The 26,443-nt window shown below is 33.1% G+C and overlaps 1 protein-coding gene across 1 annotated transcript; it reads left to right on the top strand.

Annotated features, from left to right (window-relative positions):
- Positions 1–12,564: 12,564 nt before the first annotated feature.
- LOC142616286 (uncharacterized) lies at positions 12,565–25,659 on the top strand. Its single transcript, XM_075789165.1, has 6 exons — positions 12,565–12,808; positions 21,301–21,431; positions 21,926–22,039; positions 23,354–23,465; positions 23,890–23,986; positions 25,160–25,659. Exons 1-5 carry the CDS (start codon positions 12,565–12,567, stop codon positions 23,952–23,954), a joined length of 666 nt encoding a protein of 221 aa, XP_075645280.1. The 3' UTR covers positions 23,955–23,986; positions 25,160–25,659.
- Positions 25,660–26,443: the final 784 nt, after the last annotated feature.

Here is a 26,443-nt window from a genome sequence, read left to right as displayed (position 1 = left end):
TGGTTCTTTTATTTTTTTCTCACGTTTGATGGTACTATCTTCACATTGCACAGTACCAACATCACATGTGGCTGTACTTTTGTCACATTCGGTGGTTCCCTTATTTTTTTTCTCACATTTTATGATATCATCCCCACATTACGCAGTACCAACATCATATGTGATTGTACTTTTGTCATATTTGGTCGTTCCCTTATTTTTTTTCTCACATTTTATGGTACTAGCCTCATATTGTGCAATACCAACATCATGTGTGACTGTACTTTTGTCACATTTGGTAGTTCCTTTTTTTTTCTCACATTTGATGATATCATCCTCATATTGTGCAATACCAACATCACATATGATTGTACTTTTGTCGCATTCGGTGGTTTCTTTTTTTTCTCACATTTTATGGTACCAGCCTCACATTGCGTAGTACCAACATCACATGTGATTGTACTTTTATCACATTTGATGGTTCTCTTATATTTTTTCCTCACATTTTATGATACCATCATCACATTGCGCAGTACCAACATCACTTGTGACTGTATTTTTGTCACATTCGATAGTTCCCTTTTTTTTCTCACATTTTATGGTACCAACTTTACATTGCGTAGTACCAATATCACATGTAACTGTAATTTTATCACGTCCGGTGGTTCCCTTGTTTTTTTTCTCACATTTTATGTTACCAACCTCACATCACACAGTACCAACATCACACGTGACTGTACTTTTGTCACATTTGATGGTTCCCTTATTTTTTTCACATTTTATGGTATCATCCTCACATTGAGCAGTATCAACATCACATGTAACTATACTTTTGTCACATTCGGTAGTTCCCTTATTTTTTTCTCACATTTGATAGGATTATCCTCACATTATGCAGCACCAATATCACATCTCACTGTACTTTTATCACATTCCCTAATAGTCTTATTTTTTCTCAAATTTAATGGTACTATCTTTATATTGAGTAGTACCACCATGCCGCACTTTCATATAATAAAAAAAATTTAGTCTCTGCTCTCAGTTTCTGAATCTCTGACTTTCTTCTCCTTTCTCTTGGTTTTTCGATAGTCTATGCCTCTCCAGTTTCGTCTCTCAAATTCTTCTCGTCCAAACCATCCACAAAAACCTATCTAGAGCAACGATTGCTAAACAAAACCCAAAGCAAGACCCATAAATGAAGAAACAGATCCCTAAGCCATGAACGGTCCCTCGCCAGCTCTAGCGAGGGAATTGTTCTCACCAAACAAAAGAAATTCATTGTTTATTTGTTGTCCTGTGTTCCCTCTCTCTCTCAACATTGCTCTCTTTCCTCTCTCTCCAACTTCACTCCATTTTCAAAAAGGACCTCACCATTAATTGACCTCGCCAGTGCAGGGAAATGGGTTTTACATGGCAACGATCGAAACCCATTTTAGGTACTGTAGAGTTGGTTTGAAATTTCCCCAAATTTGTTTGATTTGTGCTTCATTTTTTCGCCAAAATTGCTTGATGATGGCATTTGTGAGGTTTGTTCATTCCAAGTTGACTTTTTTCCCCCTATGTTCTATTAGAAGAATTTGATAAAGTTCACATTTTTATTGATTTTTTGTGAGGATTTGTGTTTGTTTGGGGTTTGGTTTTGATAGGTATTTATCGTTTTGGTGATTGGTTGTTTTGTTTATGGTTATATAATCTTGCATGCATTTCATAAATTTGGTATCCTCTGTTTGGTTGTTTAGAATGTATTGGGAAAAGAGAATAAAATGGAATCTCAAATTTCAATGTTTCACGTTGTTTTGGATTTGAAAAAAAATGATAACTATACATATGGGTGGGGGTTTACCCTCCACCTTGTCCTTACAAGGAGGAGGACCTGCCCTTTGAGCTAGAACTCATTGGTCTTGTAACAAACTTAATATGAATGGTCTTTGATGACAACCTGGCGTTCACTATACTTCAACACTTTTTGATCACTTTATGAGCAAATTTATTCCCCTTCTAGTTGTCAAACAATGCCTTTATAGCCGTTACAATGACTGTAATTTCATTGTTTTGACTTTTTTCAATTGGTAAGTCACGTACACCCAGTGGGTCTTGAACCCACTTTCAACTTTCTCAACCAGGGGTGGAGTTGCCAATTGAGCTAGTGGCTACAACTCAATGGTACTATTTCAACTTTGCTATCATCATCCAACATTTCACTGGCTAACCTTCTAGATGATTGATCTATCGTCCTTTATTATAGCCAGATTAATTGCAGAAACATCTTTTGACCAAAATCCCTTCAATGAACTTGTAACTACACCTTCGCTAATATATGTTGAAATTAAAATTGGAAGATAGAGAGAAAGTCTAGCTCATTCTTATTGAATTCTAAAAATGCTTATTAATCAGTCAACCTTGAGAGTTGACACCAATATTGTAGTAATAACCACCATAAACCACTTTCTAAAACTCATTATTGACCATGATCTCCTCCAATGGGGCATTGAAGGCAAGAATGATGGCAGCGGCCAGTAGTGCAATTGTCTGATAGTTTCACCATGATGCAGCCATGCTATTCAGCATCATTATGTTGGATTTATTAATGATGTAATTAACTTAAATTGTCAAAATTTGCAGATGGCTACCATTGTCATTGTTGCTCCTAGTTATAAAGTCAAAGATGTCTAGGGGTAAGTGATATGGCTTGCAATGGAGATTACCAGCCAAAAACTACAAAGTACTTGTGGAGGGCTTAGCATAACTTGCAAGAATATGTACATGTGTTTTATACAAATGGAGGATTTGTGTTTGTTTGGGGTTTGATTTGATGGGTATTTATCGTTTTGGTGGTTGGTTGTTTTGTTTACGGTTAATTAATCTTTCATGCACTTCAAACTTTTGGTATCCTCTGTTTGGTTGCTTAGAATGTATTAGGAAAAGAGATTAAAATAGAATCTCAAATTTCAATGTTTTGTGTTGTTTTGGATTTGAAAAAAAATGATAACTATAAATCTGAATGGGGGTTTACTGATTTTTGTTTCCCTGGGTTTAAATTGATGGGAAATTTTGGGAACCAAAAGTTTGAATTCCCTTCACTTTTCCCACCTCTTCTCTGTAACTAAACAGAGGTGCAAGGCTTTTGCAATTTGCACTGTAAGCTTTAGCTTTTCGTGTAATTTGTCAAATTCATTGGTTGTACTACAAAGTTTGTAAAGGTTTATCAGTGCTAGGCTTTTTGTATTGTTATCTCTCAGTTCTCAGGCTAACTGTTTAATTGGTATTTGATTTCCCCCATTTACCTCATTCTATGAATAGCAAATTACTTAAAATGAAACCCTTTTCTTGTCTGAGCACTGACATGTATTTTTTGGCTGATCTCAGGAATATGTGTATAATCGGCTTCAATTCAGTTAAAATTTAAGTCTTGTGCATCATTTTAATTTGTTCATTTGTCAATTTTATCAGTATATTTACTTATTTTATTGGTTTACAATTATGGTTGGTATTTCTCCTTTGTGCAAGGTTTTGTCTACTTGATACTCATATACTTACAAGATTTCACCCCCAAGTAAATGGTGAACCCTTGGAAGACGTATGTGAAACTCTCTACTGTTCTTACGAGTTCTCATGGATTAACAAAGGGGTCCTTGTCCTTTCGTAATTATCCAGCTTAAATCATGCTCAAACCACAAAGGTAAATGGTGAAGGAATATGTGTTTGTGTCAATTATAATTTTTGGTTTCTACATCTGTTGTTGATCATCTTCATTTTTTTATAATTCGGGAAATCTAAATAAAACTTTTGAGAATTTCACTGTTTTGGATATCATTTGATTGAGCCATTTGTATACATTATTTGGAAATGTAGAATATCTAATCGAAGACGCCTTTTCTTTTTTTGACATATGTGTTTGTGATTGTTAGAGTTCAGGTCTTGCCTGTAATATTACATCCTTGTAATATTACCTTCGTTTTACTGATTAAAGATCTTGTTGGTTAGATTGCATGAAGAGTGGGGTTTTTTATTTATTTATGGTGGTGTTAATTACTCTAGTGCTTCCTTTTATTTCCTCTATATTTTGAATTAGATACCTTTTGTTTCAATCATGTTTCTTGTAGAGTTTCATTATTAAGCCTAGTTCCATTATTAGGGTGGGTTTATGTACATTTGCTGCTTTCTGTTTTCTAATGTGGGTGTTTTATTAGTTTTACATTGCCTAATATATGGCCTAGGAAGTGACTTTTGATTTTGAACTTTGTGGGTTTTTTGAATTTCTATATTGCTATTTTTGTGAGTAGTGTGATTCTTAGTATGCATAACAAGTTTTGTATTAAAAGATCAAACAAGACAGCAAATTGAATGATATGATTTTTGGGAATATTGATTCGTTATTCTGATTTAATCTTGGTGTTGTGATTTCCTGCCATTTATTTGCTGGATTTAATTAGTTGGCCTTAATGTTTTGTGAAATTTTCTTGATCAGGACTGTGATGCTTTGGTCCCTTTGGGTGACAACAAAGGTTATAAAAATCATTTCATACCCAATCATACCTTGAGAGGTGTTGATAATGTTGATTTCATCTAGGAGGAAGTTGAAAAGGCTTGGCCGGGTGGTACTTTCATGTGCTGATATTGTTTCTATTGCCACTAGAGATGGGATTATGCTAGTCTGTTCTCTATCCTGAATTTTCGTATGTTCTCTCTCTCTCTTTAAGATATATTTTTTTTGTTAATATTAAGGGTTCTTTAAGCTAACGGTTTTAGTAACAGCTTAAGGTTTATGATTTGATGATTGATTGTGGATAATGATATGCTTAAATGAAACTTGGGGAAAATGTAAGAAATAGATTTTAAAAGAGTTGTCATTTTCATGACATTTTTATATGTTGAGGACTCTATCAATAAGTTTGTAAAGTACATATTGATTGTGGGGAAAGCTTAAAAACTTAATGAATTGAAAATATGTTCCTAGTGATTTTTGCTTTTTTGTTTCCACAAATTGTTACATAAAACTTTACTAGTTGTTTCAGGAGCTTGATATGGACTTTTGAAGTTTATGCTGAGAAGCATGGACTTCTTTTCTAACTTGACATTGATTTTTTGAAGTTTATGCCAAAACAATTGAAATTTCTCACATTAGTGAAACAACTATATAGGATAATCATTTAATGTTTTAATGTTCTTTATGATTTGCTTAAAGCATCGTGATTAACTACGTATATGTTATGCTTTCTTGGACTTGGAAAAGTGATTATATTAACAATAATGTTCATGTGGAGAGGACCATGGAGGTAATGTATCTGATGTGAATATTAAGAGGACAAATGGTTGATACTGACGGAAAAAGAGGGAAATTTTTTTTCTTATAGTAGTTATGAAATTTACTGTGTAGAATAATGTCTTTGAGGTTGGGGAAAGTTTTTAGTCACTGTCAATGCATATACTTGTTATGTCATAGTTTCCATTGGAGACAATTTTAACTATTTGTTTATCGTTTGGAGAGATTAACAGGCTTATATCCCTATTCTTCTAGTTTTTTGAGCAAGTGTTTCTAAGTTGGTGCTAGATTCTGTTTTTGAATAAAAGAATTAGATTGCGAATGCTGTGGAAGAGGAACTCGAAAATGAATTTCTCTGTCTGCTACTCTGGTTTAGTATTAGTCAAGTTACTTGACTAAATTTATTTATCTTATGTGGTGTTTTTGTTGAACAAGCTACTAAGCAATATGATGGTAATACTGAACAAGCTTATGTGGTCTTTATGCTGAACAAGCTATTGAACAATATTAAGGCAAATCAACTAAATGCTAATTTCCATTGCAAGAAATGCATTTCAATTTTCAGTACAATATAATATAATGAATGGCCATTACAATTGTCATTACATCAAATAAGATTAGAAACTGACTATTTTTTCAAAACAATTGTCACTACAATCTTTTACAATAACTAGACTACAATTCATCTATTCTAAATACAAGTCCTTGGCCATTTGCTTTCACATTGCCAAACTAATTAGCATTCTCTAACTGCAGAATTTTAGCTTCCAACTTGTTAGCCTTTCGTACTAATCCGGTGATAATTTGCTTAGCTCTGGTACAAATTTCTCCATCAATCCATTGTACAAAGTTGTAATTTACACTTTTCTGCAATTTTAAAATATGCAGACAATTATCCAAGTTTGATAATCTGACCAAAATCTGACCAAAACTGGGTAACCAACAAGCATTCTATCCTTAGTAGGCATGCCTTATCAGCCATCACTTATCTTTGCGGCCTTATCAACATTATCAATACGCACTCTATTAGCATTAGCAACATGCACTCATTGCAATTTCAGAAAAGCTTGTGTCATATTAGAGCCAATGTAGAATACAAAAAATTTATAAGTCACATAGCCAAATTCCTCTCTATTTATGCTACTAAGTTTCAAAATCAACAACATTGTGGAAGTATTCATGCTACTTAGTCTCAAACACCATGCCAACCGAAAGGTACCAAATCAACCATAGTATCCATGCCTTGAGAGGAATTTTTGTCATCCTATTTAAATAACATCAAAGCAAACAAGTGAGCTTAAGTTTTATACAAAGAAAAAGACTATGACTAACAAATTCAAAAATATACAAAACAAGCCTAGAAATATACAATCGACTTCAGGAATATGCATAACAAACCTAGAAATATACATAACAAGCCTAGAATCAGGACAAAAACACTGCTAAGAACAAACATTATAATCAAAATAGAAAAAAAAAAGTTTTTTCCTTTCAATATACTTGAGTTCAAGATATATATAGGACAAGCTGGGCAAATGGGACAAAAACATTACTAAGAACAAACATATCATCAAAATAGAAGAAATCAAGTTTCTTCTTTTCAATGCACATGAGTTTAGAAATATACAGAACAAACCTAGAACGTAACAAATTGTCTACAATAAGAAATTGGTTCAAAGCAAGGTGCTAAGAGAGGGTATACAATCCTCCAAAGGTCAGAAGTACCACAATATAACTAGTTAAAGGCTACAATATGGACTCTTCAATATCCAAGAGACTTGCCTGACTTACTACCACCATCAGGTGCAAAAATGATAAAGGGCTAGCTGAATTCATCCAATCAGCATACAAAAATAACAAACGGACCAGAAATCATTCAAAATGTACCCATTCAAAATGTATTCATCCAATTGACAAGGTGCTTAGAGTGACTAGAAATCATCTTTTTTATTCTTTAGTTACAAGGGAAATCGAATGTTGCTTGCACCTTAAAATCAATCATTTAAAAAAAAAAAAAAAACTAACCAATAGCATCCAATTATTGCCATGAGGGAAAGGGAATGAAAAAAAATGTGATAAATGAAACCAAGAAAGTTTCATTTATAACATAATAGAGTGACACTATATCTAAACCTTCACAGCACATTCATATATCAAAACATAAAGATTGCAAATAAGAGAAGAAAGCACTTTGAGTTGACAAATAGCTCCTTCACCATATAAGAAATCTCATCATCTCACATTTTTAAAACATATAAGAATTAAAAAAATGTGTATAATCATATAGAAAGCCTCAAAAAGATTTGGTATATAGTAGAGAGTAAACAAAGAAATATTACTACTTGTCTCAGAGATTTGCACCAAAGATGACCCAAAGAAATATGAGTAATCATATAGAATTAAAATTCAAAGATCTACAGCCACTGCCACAACCACCAGAGAAATGAAAACAACGAAAACACAATAGATAGTTTAAGCAAAATCAATCTATATAGCTGATTATCAAAAGATCTGTTCTTTTTAACAAAATAAATTAATAATTAACAAAACAAAGGAATAGAAAAGAAATTTGGATCCCAGATCTACTACAGCAAACTATTGTTCGTTAAAATTCTGAGAAAATGCAGTAAAATTAAATTAAAAAAAAAAAGGAAGTTTCTGAGTAAATGAATCTCCCACTAGTTACTAACTAACTAACTTGTTCCCTTTCCATTACATTACATGTCTATCATTACAATAAACAAACAAATAGAAGGGAGCACATGTTAGCTTGTCTAAGTAGATTGCCCTATGTTACCACAGTTAATATCTTCAACTCATCGTGTCTCAACCAAGGTTTTCAGAGCCAGACCAGACCAGGAGGTCGGACCATGAAAACCGAGAACCGTATGGAAATCCAATTTTTTAAACATAGAGAACCGAGTATATGTGGCAATTCCGTGAACCCCTAAAACCGGGATTGAACCCCTAAAACCGTGCGGTCCAACCCCTTAGCAATTTTTTTTTTATAATAAAAACAACTTAACACAATTTTATTTTAGTTAATTAAATTATGCATCTCTTAAAATGAATAAAACAAAATTATAATTAAAATCCTTCAAAGATATTCAACTTTACTTCAAAAATTAATCATAAGTTTTAATGTTTTCATGGTTATTATTTTATTTTATTAACTTTCTTATTTAATTATTAAATATATGCTTAAAAATCATTAAATTTCCCTCACATATATAAATATATTAGTCAATTTTGCTAGTTTTATAAATTTAATATCTATATTTAGGCTTTAATTAATTATTAAATTAATTATAACATCATCACAGTTCGACCCTGGTTCAACCTCTGTTTGACCTCAAAAAGCTTGAACATCTCACTTTTACGGTTTAATGAATGGTCTGGGTCTAAAAACCTTGGTCTCAACCCCAACATAAAACAATGCTATTATTAAAATGTTTGCAATTCATCAATTTCATAACATATCAGACCAAAATCTTGACCTGCCCATCATGTTTAACTCTTCTCTCTCAATTCATCTCTAAAAAACACAGGGGTCTGATTCTAATGATATCTATGTGTCTATAAATATAAAACAATAATTATAATCAAAACCCAAAATGGGCAGGTCTCAAAAGCAACCAAAAACCCAAATAAATCCACAACCCATGAAGAAACAAAAACAGCAGAAGCAACAAATCTCTCAGCCAAAATAAGTTAACAAACAACACCCAAATCTCCTATCAAAATAATAAAAATAAAAACCCAAATCGGTTAATAGCATTAGGGATTACTAACAATGAATAAAACTAAAGACAAATCATGCGTTGATAGTCAAAGAAACTTTAATAATCTGTATATTAGTAGTAAAATCAACTTTGTCTGAGAGAAAGACAAACCTATTTCAAATATCCTCGCCGGGCAAAGAACGGCCGATACTGTTTTTCTTTTTTGGGTTTTGTTTAGCTGCCCTGGGTTCTTGTGGTTGATTAGTAAGAGAAGAAGCCGAATTCTGGGTTCTTTAGATAAGCCGACTCGGAAGCGTGATATAGAGTCCGAAGCGTGATAAAGAGAAAGAAGCATGATAGAGAGAATTTTGTTTTTCAGAAGAGAAGTGCATAGTGAATACTGGGTTCTATTTGTTTTTTAACTTATATATATAACTTGTTTGACCGGTAGCAAGTGTTTACTCTAAATCACTCAAATTTTTTTTTTTTTGAGAGGAAATCACTCTAAATTAAATGAATGGTTCAAATCAAATTTTTATTTATTTAATGGTTTAGATTTAGGTGGGTACCATACCCCAAAAAAAAGGGTATGGTAGAATGACCCTATTCATAGAGGCGCAGTTATCAGTAGGTAAAAGAAACTGTCTGCATTCTCTCTTTCATTTGTAAAAATATGTCCCAAATGAGAGAAGTGCGTCCGCAACAACCAATTCCTCTGCTAAGCAAGAACCATCTGCTGAACTACATAATCTTATTCAACATCTTGGCATGACTATCGGTAAAATCAGTGATAAGATTTAGGTGCGTTTCCAAATCCTTGGACTCCTCGATCACCACCCTTCATCTCAACCTACCTTAATAACAACAACAACAACAACAAAGATAATGATAATGGTGATGTCATACATATGCAGTCATTGGATACACGTGACTTGAATTCTTCTTACACTAACAGACCACCAGTCTGTATTGTCTTTTTTAACCGCACGTTTGATAGGATTTCCGAGGTTGGAATTCCCTTTCATTTTCCTTCTAGGTATGTCGAAATAGTCGGTTCGTGCAATGGCTTATTGTGTCTCGCTGATTCTGATAATGATATATATTTGTGGAACCCCATCATTAGAAAATTTAAGAAGTTTCCTGATACTTGCTTAGGAAAGCTAACCAATGTTAAACTCAGGTTTGCATATCATTACGAGAATAATGACTACAAGATTGTCAGAATTTCATCTCCACCTTTTTTGCAAATTGTGCCTCTATCTGAGATTGAGGTGTACACATTAAGTTCGGATTCATAAAGAAGGGTTAGAATATCGTTGAGAGCCAATGGTATCTACTGCTTTAAAAATTATCTTTTGCCAACCCCCTTGGTTAGTGGAGCTTTACACTGGAGGGCAGTAGTCACAGAAGGAGAAGAGAATCCCATAGATAAAATGATTTTTATGTCATTTGATGTCAATAGTGATAAATTTAGAAAGCTAGCACTGCCTCATGATTCTACTTATAACAACCCCATTCAAAGATGTCTTTCATCATTCAAGGGGAAACTAGCTTTATTACAAGTGAAGGTAGAGAACAATCTGGCTTTCAATACTCAATATGGTTGATGAGGGACTACGGTATGGTTGAGTCTTGGACTAAACTTTTGTTGTACCATATGAAAGACTAGCTCACGGTGCTGCCTTTACTGAGTATGGTTCACTTCTGTTGTTTTGGTACATCCACAGACTGGGAAATAAAAGAATAAATACAAGTTTGTTTTGATTGACGCTGAAACTCTACTACTGGAGAAAAGGGATCTTGATATCCAAAATCCTCCATTTGTAGCTAATTTCATGGAGAGCCTACTTTTACTTGATGGTGCAAACGTGGCATCTTACTAAACATTGGTATGGATGAACAGAAACCTTTGTTATTCCTTTTCCTTTAGTTGTAGTCATGATAGTATTGGTAAAAGTTTCATCTTTATTCCAGGTTTACGTGGCTATTATAAATTAGTATATGAGATTTGTATGTGAATGGTTGTTGCGTTATAAATGTTGTTATTCCTTTTCCTTTTGTAGTACTTATCTAGTACTTACCTAGTGAGCATGTTGCCCTTCCAAGGTCATGTCTTACTTCCCTGGTTCAAGCTACACGGTCTTTGTTGTTTTTGTATTATATTTATTAATTTAAATTTAATATCAATGAGAGGGAGCTAATTTTTATGACATTGTGTCGGTTGCGCAATATGTGATCTTCCTATATCATACTATCTCTGGCCTCTGACAGATGTATCGAGGTGAGGAATGCTATATAACTATGCTTAGCTGGGTTCAATTACATGTTTGATGTCAGCAGATGTGGATTCACGTGTTTAGAACTTTAGGGGCTGAAATGTTGTGTTTCTATGAGTACCGCTGTGTTCTTTATTTTAAAGAAAAATGCTATGGTTTATACTACTAAGAGCATTTGCATTTGGTATTGCGAATGCTATATGTAAGAAAATTTTAGTATTAATGCACTAAACAAGCCCAACATCCGGACTTGTAAAAACTAACTATTGTAAAAAAATTTGCAATAATGCTACAGTGCAATTGTAGCTCAATTCTATAAAAAAGAACTAATATTTTATTCACTTTATCAATTCCTCTCTCTCTCACCGGGTTTTGGGTTTTTGTTTTTATTTGAGTTTTGGGATAAATTATTTTATTGTGTAGAAATATTATTTTAATATGTTGTATTGTAAAATAAAAGTTGGGATACTGAGAGTATTGTAAAATAGTATGATATAATTGATAAAATAATTTTTTAGGATGGTAAAATAAGATATGATAAAATTTTGGGATGTGAATGCTCTAAGGGATTTGTTCGCTAAATTTGTTTGGTTAACGAGGAAGAACCTAAAGGCATATTATAGAGATGTTAGGTTGTGAGGTACATTTACTTTTGGCGTAAATGCACTTTTAGTCCCTACATTTTTACATGATTTCTATTTTGGTCCCTACATTTTATTTTTACTACTTTTAGTCCCTAAACTAATTAACGTGTAACATTTAAATCCTTACCGTCACCCAACTAACAGAAAATGCTGATGTGGTTGATGGAGGAATTAAAATATACTAAAAATACCACATCACCCATGACACATCAGCACGTCAGCATTTTAATTAATAAAAAAAATAAAAAAAAATAAAAAGCTAGTTTAGAAAATGAATAAAAAATTCAAAATAAACATTAATATTTCTTTTTTCTTTTTTCTTTTTTTCGTAAGAACCTTCATGCTCAAGCTTAGAAAATTTCAAAACCAGAAAAATGAATAAATCTCTTTTATTCAGTTGAACCAACATTCATCATCTGCTTCCAATACCCAAGAATTCATTTTTCCATTTCTTTTCATTGTTCTTCGGAACCAAACAAAGCACAACTAGATCAGCACAAAAAAAAAAAAAAAAATTCTTTCGAAAACCAAATAAACCCTAGCAATTAATTTTCTTTCTAATCATTCTATTTCCCTAGCAAACAAACAAAACACAAGAAACTCAACAAAACCAAAACTTTAGCTAAAAAAGAAGAAACCCAGATCGGAAAGAAAAACCCAAGACGGATTTGCAGACGGAGATGAGTGGACTAAGGATCGACTTGGAATCGGCGAGGGAGTACTCGATCGACTTGCAGACGGAGACGTTTGACGCCATTTTGACGGTTGTTGACAGCGTCGGCAACTTCCTTGGTCATCGTTTTGACGATTCTTGCACTGGATGTTCTTCCCACGCTTCGATTAGAGTCTCTGTCGCTCCTTTGCTCCAACAGTCCTCACGTCCCCCTCCTCCTCCTCCGCCGCTGGATTCGGATCTCGGGTTGGGTCGGGTGGTGTGGCGCGAACCCGGGTGATCCATTTAGGGAGATGGGTCGGAGGTTTGAGTGGGTTTGGGGATTGAGAGAGAGAGAGAGAGAGAGAGAGAGAGAGAGAGAGAGAGAGAGAGAGATGGTGAGAGAGAGAGTGAAGAAGAAGCATCAGACAAAATGGTGAGAGAGCATGTAGGTTCTTACGGAAAAAAAAATAGATTAATATTTATTTTAAAATTTTATTTATTTTTTGGGCTTTTTATTTATTTTTATTTATTTTATTAATTAAAATGCTGAAATGCTGATGTGTCATGGGTGATGTGGCATTTTTTATGATGTTTTAATTCCTCCGTCAGCCACGTCAACATTTTCTGTTAGTTGGGTGACGGTAAGGACTTAAATGTTACGCGTTAATTGGTTTAGGGACTAAAAGTGGTAAAAATAAAATGTAGGGACCAAAATAGAAATCGGGTCAAAATGTAGGGACTAAAAGTGCATTTATGCCTTTACTTTTCCTAGGCATTGATGGGCTTCTAGTGACCCAATTTATTCATGAGAAAATTCGGTTGATGAAGCATCCATATACCACTTTAGTTGTATGTCATCCCAAGAAATATTTTGAACCAAAATTAACTTTTTGTTTTGACATCAACTAGTCATCAACTGGCTCTACTCCATCAAATGAAGCTGATTCCAATACTATTTCGTTTTTATTTGCCTATATAGTTGAGAAATTACATTGGAAAAATATCTAAATTCATTTAGTTTTTTTTAATTAATTTTGCTATTCTTACGAAATTAATCTATATATTTATACTCTTCATCATGGTTTGACATTCAGTGGAATTTTAGTCCGACCTTAAAACCATAAATCTCTTTAATATTCAGTTCTTTTTAACTGTATGGTTTCAAAACCATGAATTAAGTTGAGTTGTTTGAGTCTTGGCAGGGTAAGTTTGGGCGACATCGTAACATAGATTTTTGGAGACTAGTGCCACATTGTTTGATATGGTGCATTTGGTGTGAAAGGAATGCTAGAAGCTTTGAGGGATGTGAACGTTCTATGCTAGAGATTAAGTTTTTTTTTTTTTTCTTGCACACTCTCTTTGATTGGAGTGTGGTCTTTTCTCATTTTCTTGTTCTTCCCTTCCTATTTTACTTGATCGTTGTAATTTTGGTTCTTGATTTGTGCCCCCATAGTACATCTCCAATGTACTCAATTTGGCTCTTTTATTAATAATATTTTTAAGTTATCTATAAAAAAAAACATGGATTAACCTGATTCTTTACCTCCATTGTGTTTTGGTAGAATATTTGGCGGAGAGGTGCAAAAAGGAAGAAAAAGAGAGAGGACTGTAATGTTAACTATCTAGTTTCTAGGAAGCAACTGACAATATGAAGGTTATGGTGATTTCCATTCATGTTTAATAGTGTTTTCTTTACAAGGAAAATCTTGATTTGCTTCATTAGCTTCACTTTATGCTTTGCTTTGAGGCTTTGTCTAGAAAGAAGGTGAATTTGGGTAAAGAATGAGAGGAGGGCAATGATAGGCATTTCGGGTTGAAAGGTGAATTGTCACCCAAGGCTGGCCCTTCCACTAGGCCAATTAGGCAATTGCCTAAGGCTCCCAAGTGGAAGGGGGCCCCAAAATTTTAAAAAAGAAAGGGTATTAGGGGCAAAAAAAAAAAAGTTTCAGATGAATTACAAAAATCTGGCACATCCTTTTAACCAAAAAACAAAAATTTTGGTAGATCCGGTTAATCATTGGTTCTAAAAAAAATCATTGCCCCAAAATAACATTATTATTCTCTAGACAAACCAAAAATCAATTAAATAAACTACAAATCCGATCTAAGAGATTAGCCACAAAACAATCACAAATCAAAACAAATAAAACAACTCAAATCCCTAAAAATTTTACATTTCTCTTTGCTCTCCGCCTCTCTCTATCTCTCATTCTCTCTGATTCTCTCCACTGTTCTCATCTACTCAACAGCTCAAGCAAGCTTCCTCAGTTCCTCTGCCTAGACCACCTTTCTCAACTGCTCAAGCAAGCTTTCTCGGTTTCTCCGTCCCTCTCAACTGCTCACCGTATCAGGTTCAGGTATAAATATTTGGGCACTTGGCTTTCTCTTCATTTTATTTGTTAAGATAATAAGATTGGGCCCTGGTTTTGTTTATCAGTTTATGGCTGCCTGGACTGGACGTTAACTTCACGTTTGTTTGGGCCTTCAATTTTTTTTTTTTTTTATAAAGCCTGCGTTTTTTTTTTTTGGGGTTATAGATAGGATTTGTTTTGTGTTTTTTTGTGGGTGGGTCTTATTAATAAGGGAAAAATTTGCCAAACAGTATAATATTGGGAAAATTTTAGGCGGATGGCATGCGTTCAAAGTTTATTAGTTAGTTGGACTGTTTTTTGGAAATCGAGTACAGCAAAATCGACTTCCAGCCAAAATTCCAGTCAAAATCGAGTTTACTATACTCGACTTCCTTTTTTATCCATCTTAGAGCTAATTTTCGATAGGAAGTCGAGTATATTAAACTCGATTTTGGCGATTTTGGCTGAAAGTCGATTTTACTATACTCGATTTTCAAAAAAGAGTCCAACTAACTAATAAAGTTTGAACGCATGCCATTCGCCTAAATTTTTTTCAGAATTATACTGTTTGGCAAATTTTGCCTATTAATAAGCCTTGTGTTATGGCTGACTAACTGTGCTTAAATTTTTGTTATGCTTGTGCTTAATTTAATTTTAATTTAAATCTTGTGTTTTTATATATATATATTTTAGTTAGTGGTTATATATTGAATAAATCTTTATTTATGGAGGTTGAGATTGCTAAAAACTTGTTATTGTTCAGTGAAACTACAACAATACTTTTTATATAAATCAAGTTCTATTTCTCATTTGCTCTACACTTGAAAGTTATTTTTTATTTTAGTCTTTATAAATATATTGTTTGATTAGAAATGTCTACTAGAAAATATGCATCTGGATATGAAAAACTTAAAAAAAAAATTAATTGAGTCTTAAAAAGGATCAATGGATAAATTTGTTATTAGTAATAAACAAAATTTAATACAAAATTTAAATGAAAATATCATAAATGAGCAAGAAATTCACCAAAAAGAGTTAGAAGATAATGAAATGATACAATTGCAAGATAACAATGATGTTCAATTTTACAATACAACAAATATTGATAATGAACTTCGAAGTAATTTAGAAGAAAATGAAAATAATAATGACATGTTGAATTATATTCCTTCTAATATTTATGATCTAGGTAATTGGAAAAATATTGACACAAAATTAAGAGATTTATTAGTAGAAAGATGTCTAATTAGAGACAATGATATAATTTTTCCTAGAGGTGATGACACTAGACATTTTTTTGCTATTCATTACACTCAAATATTATCAAATGGGGAGAAGCATGATAGAAAATGGCTAGTGTATTCAAAAGATACGGACCAATTATTTTGTTTTTGTTGCAAGTTGTTTAAATCTAAATGTACTGGCCAACTATGTAATAAGGGAACTCGAGATTGGAAAAATATTAGTTCTAAAATTAGAAACCATGAAACAACTAGAGAGCATATGACTAACATGAACACTTGGCTAGATTTGGAAATGAGATTGTCAAAAAATAAAATAATAGATAAAAATATCCAAGAACAAATTAACAAAACTTATAAGTATAAAAAAGACCCAATTTTTAGTTCTCGCCTTAGACCCCAAAATGTCTAGGGCCAGCCCTATTGTCACCCATATCTTAGGTTGTATTACCAATAATATTTAGGTTATTTGCCTAAATATTATTCAAGATTTTAGTGTACATTGGCAACATGCCTTTTTTTTATTAATAAAAATTGTTATTTATCCAAAAGAAAATGTTATTCAAGATTTTATTGAGGGTGGTTGTTTATATTTTAGGGCTGTTCTATAGTGGTTTCGAAGATGCTGTGTGTGTGTGTGTGTATAGAAAGGCAATATTACTCTTATCAAGAGCACTCTTTTGAACTTGCTGACCTTACTTGTTCATATGGTAAATGTGAACTAAATGAAGTGTGTTGTAGTAAAGGAATGATAGAATAAATGAATGCAGAGTGAGGAGGAAGGATGCACCAAAAATTTAGGAAGTTAAAAATGAATTCAATCTTATTCAAATACCTCAATCTGTAGTACATTGATATGTATATATACTTGTGTCTATATGTGTATTGAAGCCTATCTAATCTTTATAGCTCTACAATTTGTTGTAACAATACAAATCATATCAGTAAGTACTACAGACTTCAAACTAACTCTAACAATTGTAACTAACACTACTATACTAAAAGAAAACTGTCTTCAAACAATGATAGTCGTTTAGCACTATATCATTGGGAGGGAACGATCATTCGCGTTGTACCGAATTGTCTCCTTGCTTGACAAGAACTACCTGTTGAGATTGAGTGAGATGTCATTTACTTGCATAATAACTAGCATGATCTTAAGCAACATTTCATATTGTCTCAATAGCAAAATAGGATTGAGAAGTTGAAGTAAGAATTCTCTGACGGTGGTGTAGGTGACAAGTACATATAGTTTTTTAGTTTAAATTCATTAAGGATCCATTGTAAAACTCCTCTTTACATCCACCAATAGAATAGTGTATTTTCAAATTAATGAATATGGGCTAATGCACACAATCACATCCTTGTTAATAATCCCAAACTAATAGTTCAATTGAAGAGTCGTTGAACTAGGATGCTAGGTGAGGAAGGCAGGAACAATGGCATTAAGATGGGTTTGAGGCAGGGATTGACATATGTACAGTATATGCATCGTGTGAAAAGGTTGGTTGTAGAGGAGAACAATCTTAGGGACCATTTGGATTTGAAGGGGAAGGGAGGGGAAGTAGAGGGGAGTAGAGTAGAGTTTGCTGAAAATAGGCTAATTTTAGGCAAATTCTACTCTACTCTACTCTACTCCTTCTCCCTCCCCCTCAATCCAAATGGTCTGTGTCATTCAATGATTTAATAACCATGGCATTGAGCCGCTTAAGAAGATTCTTGAAGAGTGATGAAAATCAACAAGCATTCAAGGATCCATTACATATTCCAGTTGGGTCTATTATAAGAGCAAGATCCAAGAAAATCAAAGAAGCACTTAATGGGCTGATTCAAGAGATTTGGGCTGATTCTCACGCAAGACATTCCAAACTTGGCCCAAAGGATGATGCAGACATAATAAATTTAATTCAAGCTATTGAGGGCTGATCTGGCTTAATTGGAAGTGATTTATGGCGTGGATTAATGGCTGATTGACTTTCCAGCTCTATATCAGTTAACAAAGATTTTTTCCTATTCTGGAACGGTTATTTCAGACCAAATCTACCTGAATTTTGGGCTTTTATTATTTAGAACGTTTTTTTAGCTTTTTTCATTGTTTTTAGGTGCATTTAATGCTTTTAGGTCAAATTTGATTCCTGATATAGTAAGGTATCAATTAGGAGTTATTTTAAAATATATTTTCTTGTCTGTCAAGTTTTATGGAGGCCTTAAATAGGCCCTCAAGTCTGTAAACGTTTTTCAGATATTATTGAATAAAAATCAGAAAATGTGAGGCTTTGCTCTTTTTTTGGTTCTTTAAGAACTGTGAACTTATCAGGGATTCTTCCTTGTGGCATTCAAACTTTATACCTTCGGTTCGTGATTCTTTATAATCATTGGGTCAAGGTCAACTTATACCTTTGGTTCGTGTTTTGATTATAAACGTTGGGTCAGCATTTCTATCAAAAATCTGAATTTTAGCTTTCTTGGGCAAATATTCCAATATTGTTTGTTGGGTCTCAAAGCGTGTCGATTGAGGTTTGCATCAAAGAGTTTGCTCAATAAAATTGATTTCTTTGGTAACATAGATACCAAATATAGGAAGCCAACTTGTTTGCAATTCATTTGGCATACAAATTATTTAAATTGTGTAATCTTCGTATTTGGGTTGCTCCATTCTAGGCGTTTTAACTATTTCACATTTAGGGTGTATTTAGATATCGCTTATTTTATTGAAAACTAAAAACAATAAAAAATAATAATTTTCGGTTACTGTTCACACTCGCAAAACAATGTTCATTTGCCTTAATGCACTGTTCATGTCCCATAAACAGTGCAAGAGGCGTTGGTAAAAAAAAAAAAAAAACGCTAAAACGCAAACGCATTGTGTTTTAGCGTGACCCAAATGGGTACTTAGGTAATACTAGTTGCAGCCTCGCGCGTTGTGCGTGATAATTTTTTAAGCAAAATACTATTTTAGTCTCTAAACTTTGTAGAGAGTTTTTTTTTTTACATTAGTTTTATTATATATTCATGATCTCATCTATAACATTTTTTACCATTATCTGGTTGATGATTTGCATAGCAATGACATTAAATGAGAGTTAGATTTTTAAAAGTCATGGTGTATGAAGATTTTATATATGTGTGCATGCGTGCACACAAAATTTGCTATGCCACTTGGCATAATATGAGACATTCTATATTAAAGTGCTTGTGTTGACCTTTTGCAATGACATTTACTAGCCATTTGTATTTGGAGGTGGTTCGCTGGTTCCCTTCAACATTTTGAAAATGTCTGTTTGTGGAATAAAAGATCTTTCTTTGAACCAAAAAAAAAAAAAAAACATAAATTCATACCTATCATAAGTTCATAATTTCATCTTCTAAAACTTAAGTTGTTGCGAAATTGTGAATTCAATCATGTAGCTATTATTCTAACAAGATTGAAGTTGAAACAATCATATGATTCATATATCAATATCTAGGCTCAAAGTGCTATGAAATATTCAAAGATAAAATTTCATAAAGTAGGTAAGTAAATGCCATTTACAATGTCTCAAAGAGGCTATTTAGTAGGGGCGTGTAGCCAACCCGCCAAAACCAACCCAACCTGCCGGGTTGGGTCGGTTTTTAGGGCTTGGTGGGTTGGGTTGGGTTACAAAATATTTTTTAAAGCGGGTTGAGTTGGGTTCGGGTCATAAAATTTCAAACCCGCCGAATCCGACCCGATCTACCCATATATTTAATATATATATTTAAAATATATTATATAAGTAATAATTTTTTTAATAACCAGCTCTTCCTATCCTATATAAAAGCTAATTAGTTCACACAAACCTTAGTAAATTACTATTATTGTTTAGTTATTAGTGTTGTATACCTTTAAGGAGTTACATTGATACAAATCTTTAGATTTTTTTTAATATATTTATATTTTTCTTCTCAATTTAATAATAATATTAACAATAATATTAAAAATTGTCCAACTTATGGGTTCAACCCGACCCAACCCAACTCAAGTGGGTTGGGTTAGGTTGGGTTGAACTTATGTGATGGGTTGTGTTAGGTTGAATTTTTTTAACCCACTATGGTGGGTTGGGTCAAAAAATCCCCTTAACCCGACCCATGCACACTCCTACTATTTAGAATAGCCTTTCGTAACCTGAGAATTCTAGCCCTTTATCGTACACATTACAATTAAATTCTAACTACATGCTAATAATAATAAAAAAAGAGTCTGGTTAATGTGTGCTCTTAGAGTATACATTAACCATATATTTTTAGGAAATTTTTAATGGAAAATTGAAAAAACTATTAAATTATTTAGTTACTTTTTCATAAAGTTTTTTTCTAAAATGATTTACTAACATATGCCCTTAGGGCATACGTTAGAAAATCCCTGATGAAAAAAGAAAAAGAAAAAGAAAAAGGACATTGATGAATAAAAGACAATGGATTGAAGGGTCTTTTTCCCTTGGGATTAAATTTTGGGTTTTTATTTTTTTATTTTTTGAGTTTCCAATGTTGATGGAATTTAGAAATAACAAACATGCTTTTATTTTTATTAAGCATAATTCTTGGTTTGGGAGGAGAAAGTATAGTTTCCAGCATACTAGATCAGTATCATCTAGTTGGTGTTTCATGGTCCAAAAAAAATTGATACCTATAAGAAAAAAAAATGACAAATATGTACACTAGCTCGTTTAAATCAGTACTTCCTTCTAATTTAGAAATTTTATTCCAAACTGATTTTATTTAATAAGCAAAAATTGGTCTTATCTTTTTCTACAAAAAAAAAAAAAAAAACTCATTTAATTGAAAAGTACAAAAATACCCTTCAAAAATTTCAAAATCCCGCCGCCTAATTTATTCAAAATAATAAGTACAAAAATACCCTTGACACGCTTTACTTTATGCAAAATAAAAAATTTATCTCTCTCTCGCTCAAAAATCAAAATCCTCACTTTCTCTCTCTCCCCTCTCACCCTATCTCAGTATCTCTCTCTCCTCGCTGCCTAGACTTTCCGATCAGCCTCTCGTCATTCTCGACCGCACGTTCTCCGATTGCGAGATCGGTCTCTCGCTCTTAACTCTCGCCGTCGTTTTCCTGACCACCGTCGGATCGTTCCTCATCTCGGCGTTGATGCTCGGCTTCGCGAGATCGTGTGCGCTCACGGTGCGTTTTAGAGTTCAAGAGGATCTCTTCCTCGACGATCAAGATCCAGCGAATTCCGGATTCCTCTCCTTTCTCGGCAGCGCTGCCTCTTCCGCCGCCGCGCATATCAGACCTTCGGACTCGAACGCGTAAGAGGAGGGAGGTTAGTTCTTTCAGATTCGTTATTGTGAAATTCGCTTTTCATTTGCTTGGGAAATTCTGCGCAAATGATAGGGTTTTGATTTGAATTGTGCAATTTGTAGACCTAATTTTTGTAGACTTAGTTTGAGATTGTGTATTTTTGATTCTCAATGAATGTTGTTTTGGCTACTGAGCTCTAATTCAAATGGCATTACGAGCCATACAATTGAGATCTTTCACTCTTAATGCAGTTTTGGTTTGATTATGTTGGCAGTAATGGTTTTGGTTGATTTATTGAATTTTTAGTTAATCTAATTTATTTTTGGTGGAATGTGCTTGAAACTTACATTTTGCAAAAACAAATTGTATTCTTAAAATTAAAGTCTTCCCCTGATGAGTGGTTTTAGTTTTCGAGGATTATATGCTGAGAATTTGGGATTTTTTTTTCCAATATGTATTGGTTTTATTTGATCGATGCATGATTGTCCACCTGTTGTTGTCTCATGTTTTTGGCAGTGTTTCTGGTTTTGTCTACATGTGGAAGCTTTCTTGGGCATCTTCCTTTCCCAAGCTTTTGGCATCTCCGGCTTTATTTCCAACAAAAACCCACCAATCCCTACACTCAGAAAGGTATGCAATTTCAGCTCCTCTCTCACTTTCCCTCTCTGTTTATTCTTTTGATAACTCGTTCCTTGAAATTTGATAGAATTGTAGAAATAGTTGAAAAACCAGTTGGTAAATCTTGGTTTTTGGTGCCGGGTATGTATGCAAGTGGACTTAAATCATTTTTAGCTGAAAAGATTTAATAAACAATCTAGTTCCTAATTGAAGGGAAAAATATTGACTTTTTCAGCATCATTAGTAGTTTTAAGCTTTGGATAACCACCCCATTTTTTGATTTTGTGAGAATGTTAGAAATAGTTATAAACTCAGTTGGTAAATCTTGGTTTGTGGTGTAGGGTATGTATGCAAGTGGACTTAATCATTTTTAGCAGAAACCCATTATGTGGATTTAATAAGCAAACCCAATTCCTAATGGACTTATGGAAGAGAAAAATAAATATTTTCAGCAACATTAGTAGTTTTTAAGCCTTGTAGTAGCCTAGTGGAGAGCCCACAAAACGGTTTGGAGGGTTGCATCTACAGTGATTATTATCAACTATATAATCCAATTTGATTCTCTGCGCTGTAAAAATTAATTAGAATATAAGTTTTTGAACCTAGTTCTAATAGTTTTTTAGCATACATTTCTTGGGATTTTTTTCTTGTTCTCTTAGTTTTTGAACTTATTAATTGGGCTTCCGATTTGATAAGCTTCTCAGCTAGTCCAATATCCATTGATGAATTGGGATAGCAGAAAGTAACGATTGACAGCCTTTGTTTTGACTTGTTCATCCAATAAGCTTTTTAGCCAACTCATGCATAAATGCCCCTTTTGTCGTCGTAAACCTTGAGCCAAGTTATTTAAAAGCCCAAGATGTATGTTTTCTTCTTTTGGTTAATAATCAAATCGAATCAGTTGAACTATATGTATATATATACACACGCATACACACACGTGCCTTTTTTAGAGTTTTGCGTAATTTACATATGCTATGAACCTGGTTAAGTCACCCTATTTAATCTTCTTGGCCCTCTCCACCACCTTTAATAGCAGATGACGTGTGTCAGGACTTGATGTAATGGATTGAAATTAAAGGAAAGCACAATCTGTCATGTGAGCTAGTGGGCAGCAAGATTTAAATAAATACTTTTGAGTGTAAATAGTGACCATTTCTGTTAATCACTCATGCTTCAGTCATTCAGAGATTCATTATTTGTGGGCTTTTGCAAGAAAGGTCATGATGTGCAATACAGTTTATACTTTAAACGCTTAAATTATTTTTCAGATTTCTCTTGCTTGTTTAAAGCATATCTTATTTCATATGGTTAATTTATGATCAGGGGAAGGGTGTTGAAGAGGATATAATGGATATGATTGATAGAGAAGCAGATGGAAGTGATAGTCTTGAGGGTTTTGTTTTATGTCACTTTATTGCTGGAGGAACAGGCTCAGGTTCTTACTACTCTGTCTTTACTGTTCACCTATAAAACCAAGGTTTTAAAATATTTTGTATATTTGGGGACAACACTTATCCTTTTACAGCATTGCTGAGTAACTAAAGTAAATCTTACACTTACTCTTTGGCATTATTTTAATGGAAATTAGAGCTGATTCATAATAATTTAGAGAATGAACTAAAACGCTTTGTGCTGGGTGTTGGACTAAATCCAGATTGCACTTGGCAGTTTAAAGATGAATAAAAAATGGAATTATGAGAACCTCAAGCACAATTATTATCATTAAATTTTAACTCAATGATGGGTATCTATTACTTATCTTTTGTATTTGTAGTATTTGCACAGTTGCATGTGCATGAATGCTTGAAGTGCTTCCTTACTTATGTACTTTTTGTGTGATCTCACTTAAAATGGTGCAGGTATGGGTTCATATCTGTTGGAAACTCTAAATGAGCGCTTCAGCAAAAAACTGGTTCAATATTGAACATCATCCAAGGGGAAGTGGACCCTACTCAGGTAATATTTGAGCAATTTCAGAATATTTTCATACAAATTCCTATACAATTGATTGTATGGATAGACTAGCTCTATGTTTTTATGTGATATACTGTACTTAAATATTAGTTTCTTTTAACTTTTGGCCATAAAAAATTGAAATTTTTTTATATTGCCAATGAGCTCTAGGCTTTAGCTCAACCAGTAGCCCCCTCAATGTTAAGCTTTAGGCCCAATCCTTTTTAAAAAGAAGCACTTTAAGTTCCACACCTTGGAAATAAACCCACACTAAATAGCGAAGACTTTTTTTTTTCCTTTTAGTAACTAAAATGCCATCAATAAATTGCATTTATTTTATCTTAAACTTTCAAAACTTGCATTTGGACCTAAAATTTTTTTGTATTTATGTTTTGAGCTCAAAACTATCTTAAAATTGCATTTTGACCTTGAACTTTCTCATATTTATGTTTTGATTCTAAAACTTTCAAATTGTATTTTGACCTGAAACTTTTCCCATATTTTATGAATTAACCCTAGAACATTCCCAAAAATTGTAAAAAGTTGCATTTTGAACTTAAACTTTCCTATATTTCTGTTTTGACTCTAGAACTTTCTCAAAATTGTTTTTTGACCCCCCAAAGTTCTTAAAATACCATTTTGTCCTCAAATCTTTTCTAAAATTGCAAGAAAGCCTTCCAACTTCTCAAAAATTGCAAAGCGGCTCCTCAACCATTAGAAAGTTGTTTGAAAGCATTTTAAACATTTTCTAAGTTTTTTCAATCATCTTTAAATTCTTAGTTCTACTTGTCTTTGTTTAAGATAAATACGGTGTAACTTGTTTGATGTGTATATTTGGAGTTTTGCGCCTACTTTTTGATGGATAATTATGTGTACATGTATCTTTATGGTTTTGTATAAGTGATATGGTTTCCGGACCTCACAACTTAAAACACAAACTCTATCAAACAAAAGCCCAATTTGAAAAGCCATATAATATGCCCAAACCAAAATAAAATTAAATATATTCAAACCCACCTAATCCCATCAGCACCTAATCCCATCAGCAATCAAACTCATACAAAAATTACACTTGGGACTCCACAACTATATTAAAATAATAATATTTTCTTTGTCAAATGATATTGTTTTCACATTTTATAGATTTTAAAACATTGAGTTTCTTGTGTTTTTTAGCGTTAGAAAAAAAAAATGCTTGGAGAGAGCTTGCTATAAAATGCTACGCTATGGATTAAGGTAAGCTTCATCAAATTTGTCATGCAATTTGCTTTTCTAGTAAATGTCATGCAATCACATGTTTAGCTATGCTTTTTAGTCTTTATTTCTAGAATAAATTATTCACATGTTTATGCTTTTTGCATATGTCTACATGCACATGCATTTTCCATATCATCTCTTAGGATAGATTTATGAGCTTATATAATCACATGCTCATGCACTTTTCCATGTCATTCTCTAGGGTAGGTTTTACAAGTTCATAAGCTCAATAATTAACCAAAATGCCAAAATTTTTTGATAATTTTTAAATGTTGAACCAAAAATCTGAATAATGTTTTAGAACTCGTTTTGTTTTGTCTATTAGAATAGAATATTTCAGTAAAAGCCTATTTCAACGCACAATTTCAAGGTTACCATTAATATATATAAATAAAATTATCAATTCAAAAAAAAAAAAATCAAATAATAAAAATAGAAATGACTAGGTGTTCTAGTAGTAATGTTATTGTATTATTAGATTTCTCATTGGGTGGGTATATGGACCAATCCAACACATTAGCCACCTACCTACTTGGATGGGGAACACACTTAAAGCCCAAAACCATAAAAATATTTGTGTGAAGCTTAATGTCTCTTTATTTGTTATCTAATAGAGAAATTATAATATCCAAGTTCCCCGCATCTTAGTGTTACACACTTGTTTCTCTAGACCCACCACGAAATCCTAGAAAAAGTACACAAGTATTTTCTTACACAACTCCTATCCGTCCATCTCAAACACTAAAAACAATAAAAATAAATCTATTGCCTCACAAACCTTCAAAACCAGAGGAATCTCCAATCTCACTTTCCTAGAAAACCCCACATCTCAGTGTTACACATCTAATGTACACAGTTTTCCATTGAATTTTCATGACATCGTACATTCAATGAATTTGAATTTTTCTATGAATCCGGACTTTCTGTCCAACTATTGTACACAATTTTCCACTGAATTTTCACAATATTGTAGATTCAACGAATTTGTATTTTTCCTAGAATCTGAACTTTTTGTACATTTAGAGGGCGTTTGGATCCAAGTCTGGCGTCCACGTCCACGTTTTTGGTTTTTTTTTTTTTTTTTTTTTAACCCAGCCGCATAGATGGACTTTTCAGTGATGAACAGTGCACAAATGCACTGTTCATTGGTCCCACAAATTTCACTTTTCAGCAACTTTTTCATTAAAAATGGGTCCCACAGCA

Source organism: Castanea sativa, chromosome 11 (assembly GCF_040712315.1).
Source record: "Castanea sativa cultivar Marrone di Chiusa Pesio chromosome 11, ASM4071231v1".
Taxonomy (NCBI): domain Eukaryota; kingdom Viridiplantae; phylum Streptophyta; class Magnoliopsida; order Fagales; family Fagaceae; genus Castanea; species Castanea sativa.
This window is presented reverse-complemented; position numbering and strand designations above follow the sequence as displayed.

Excerpts from the sequence above, each read along its gene's own strand:
- LOC142616286 (XM_075789165.1), top strand. The coding sequence starts at position 12,565 with ATGAGTGGACTAAGGATCGACTTGGAATCGGCGAGGGAGTACTCGATC. Across the intron at positions 12,809-21,300 it reads GGATTCGGATCTCGGGTTGG|AGTTCAAGAGGATCTCTTCC; the intron begins GTCGGGTGGTGT and ends GGTGCGTTTTAG. Across the intron at positions 22,040-23,353 it reads CAATCCCTACACTCAGAAAG|GGGAAGGGTGTTGAAGAGGA; the intron begins GTATGCAATTTC and ends ATTTATGATCAG.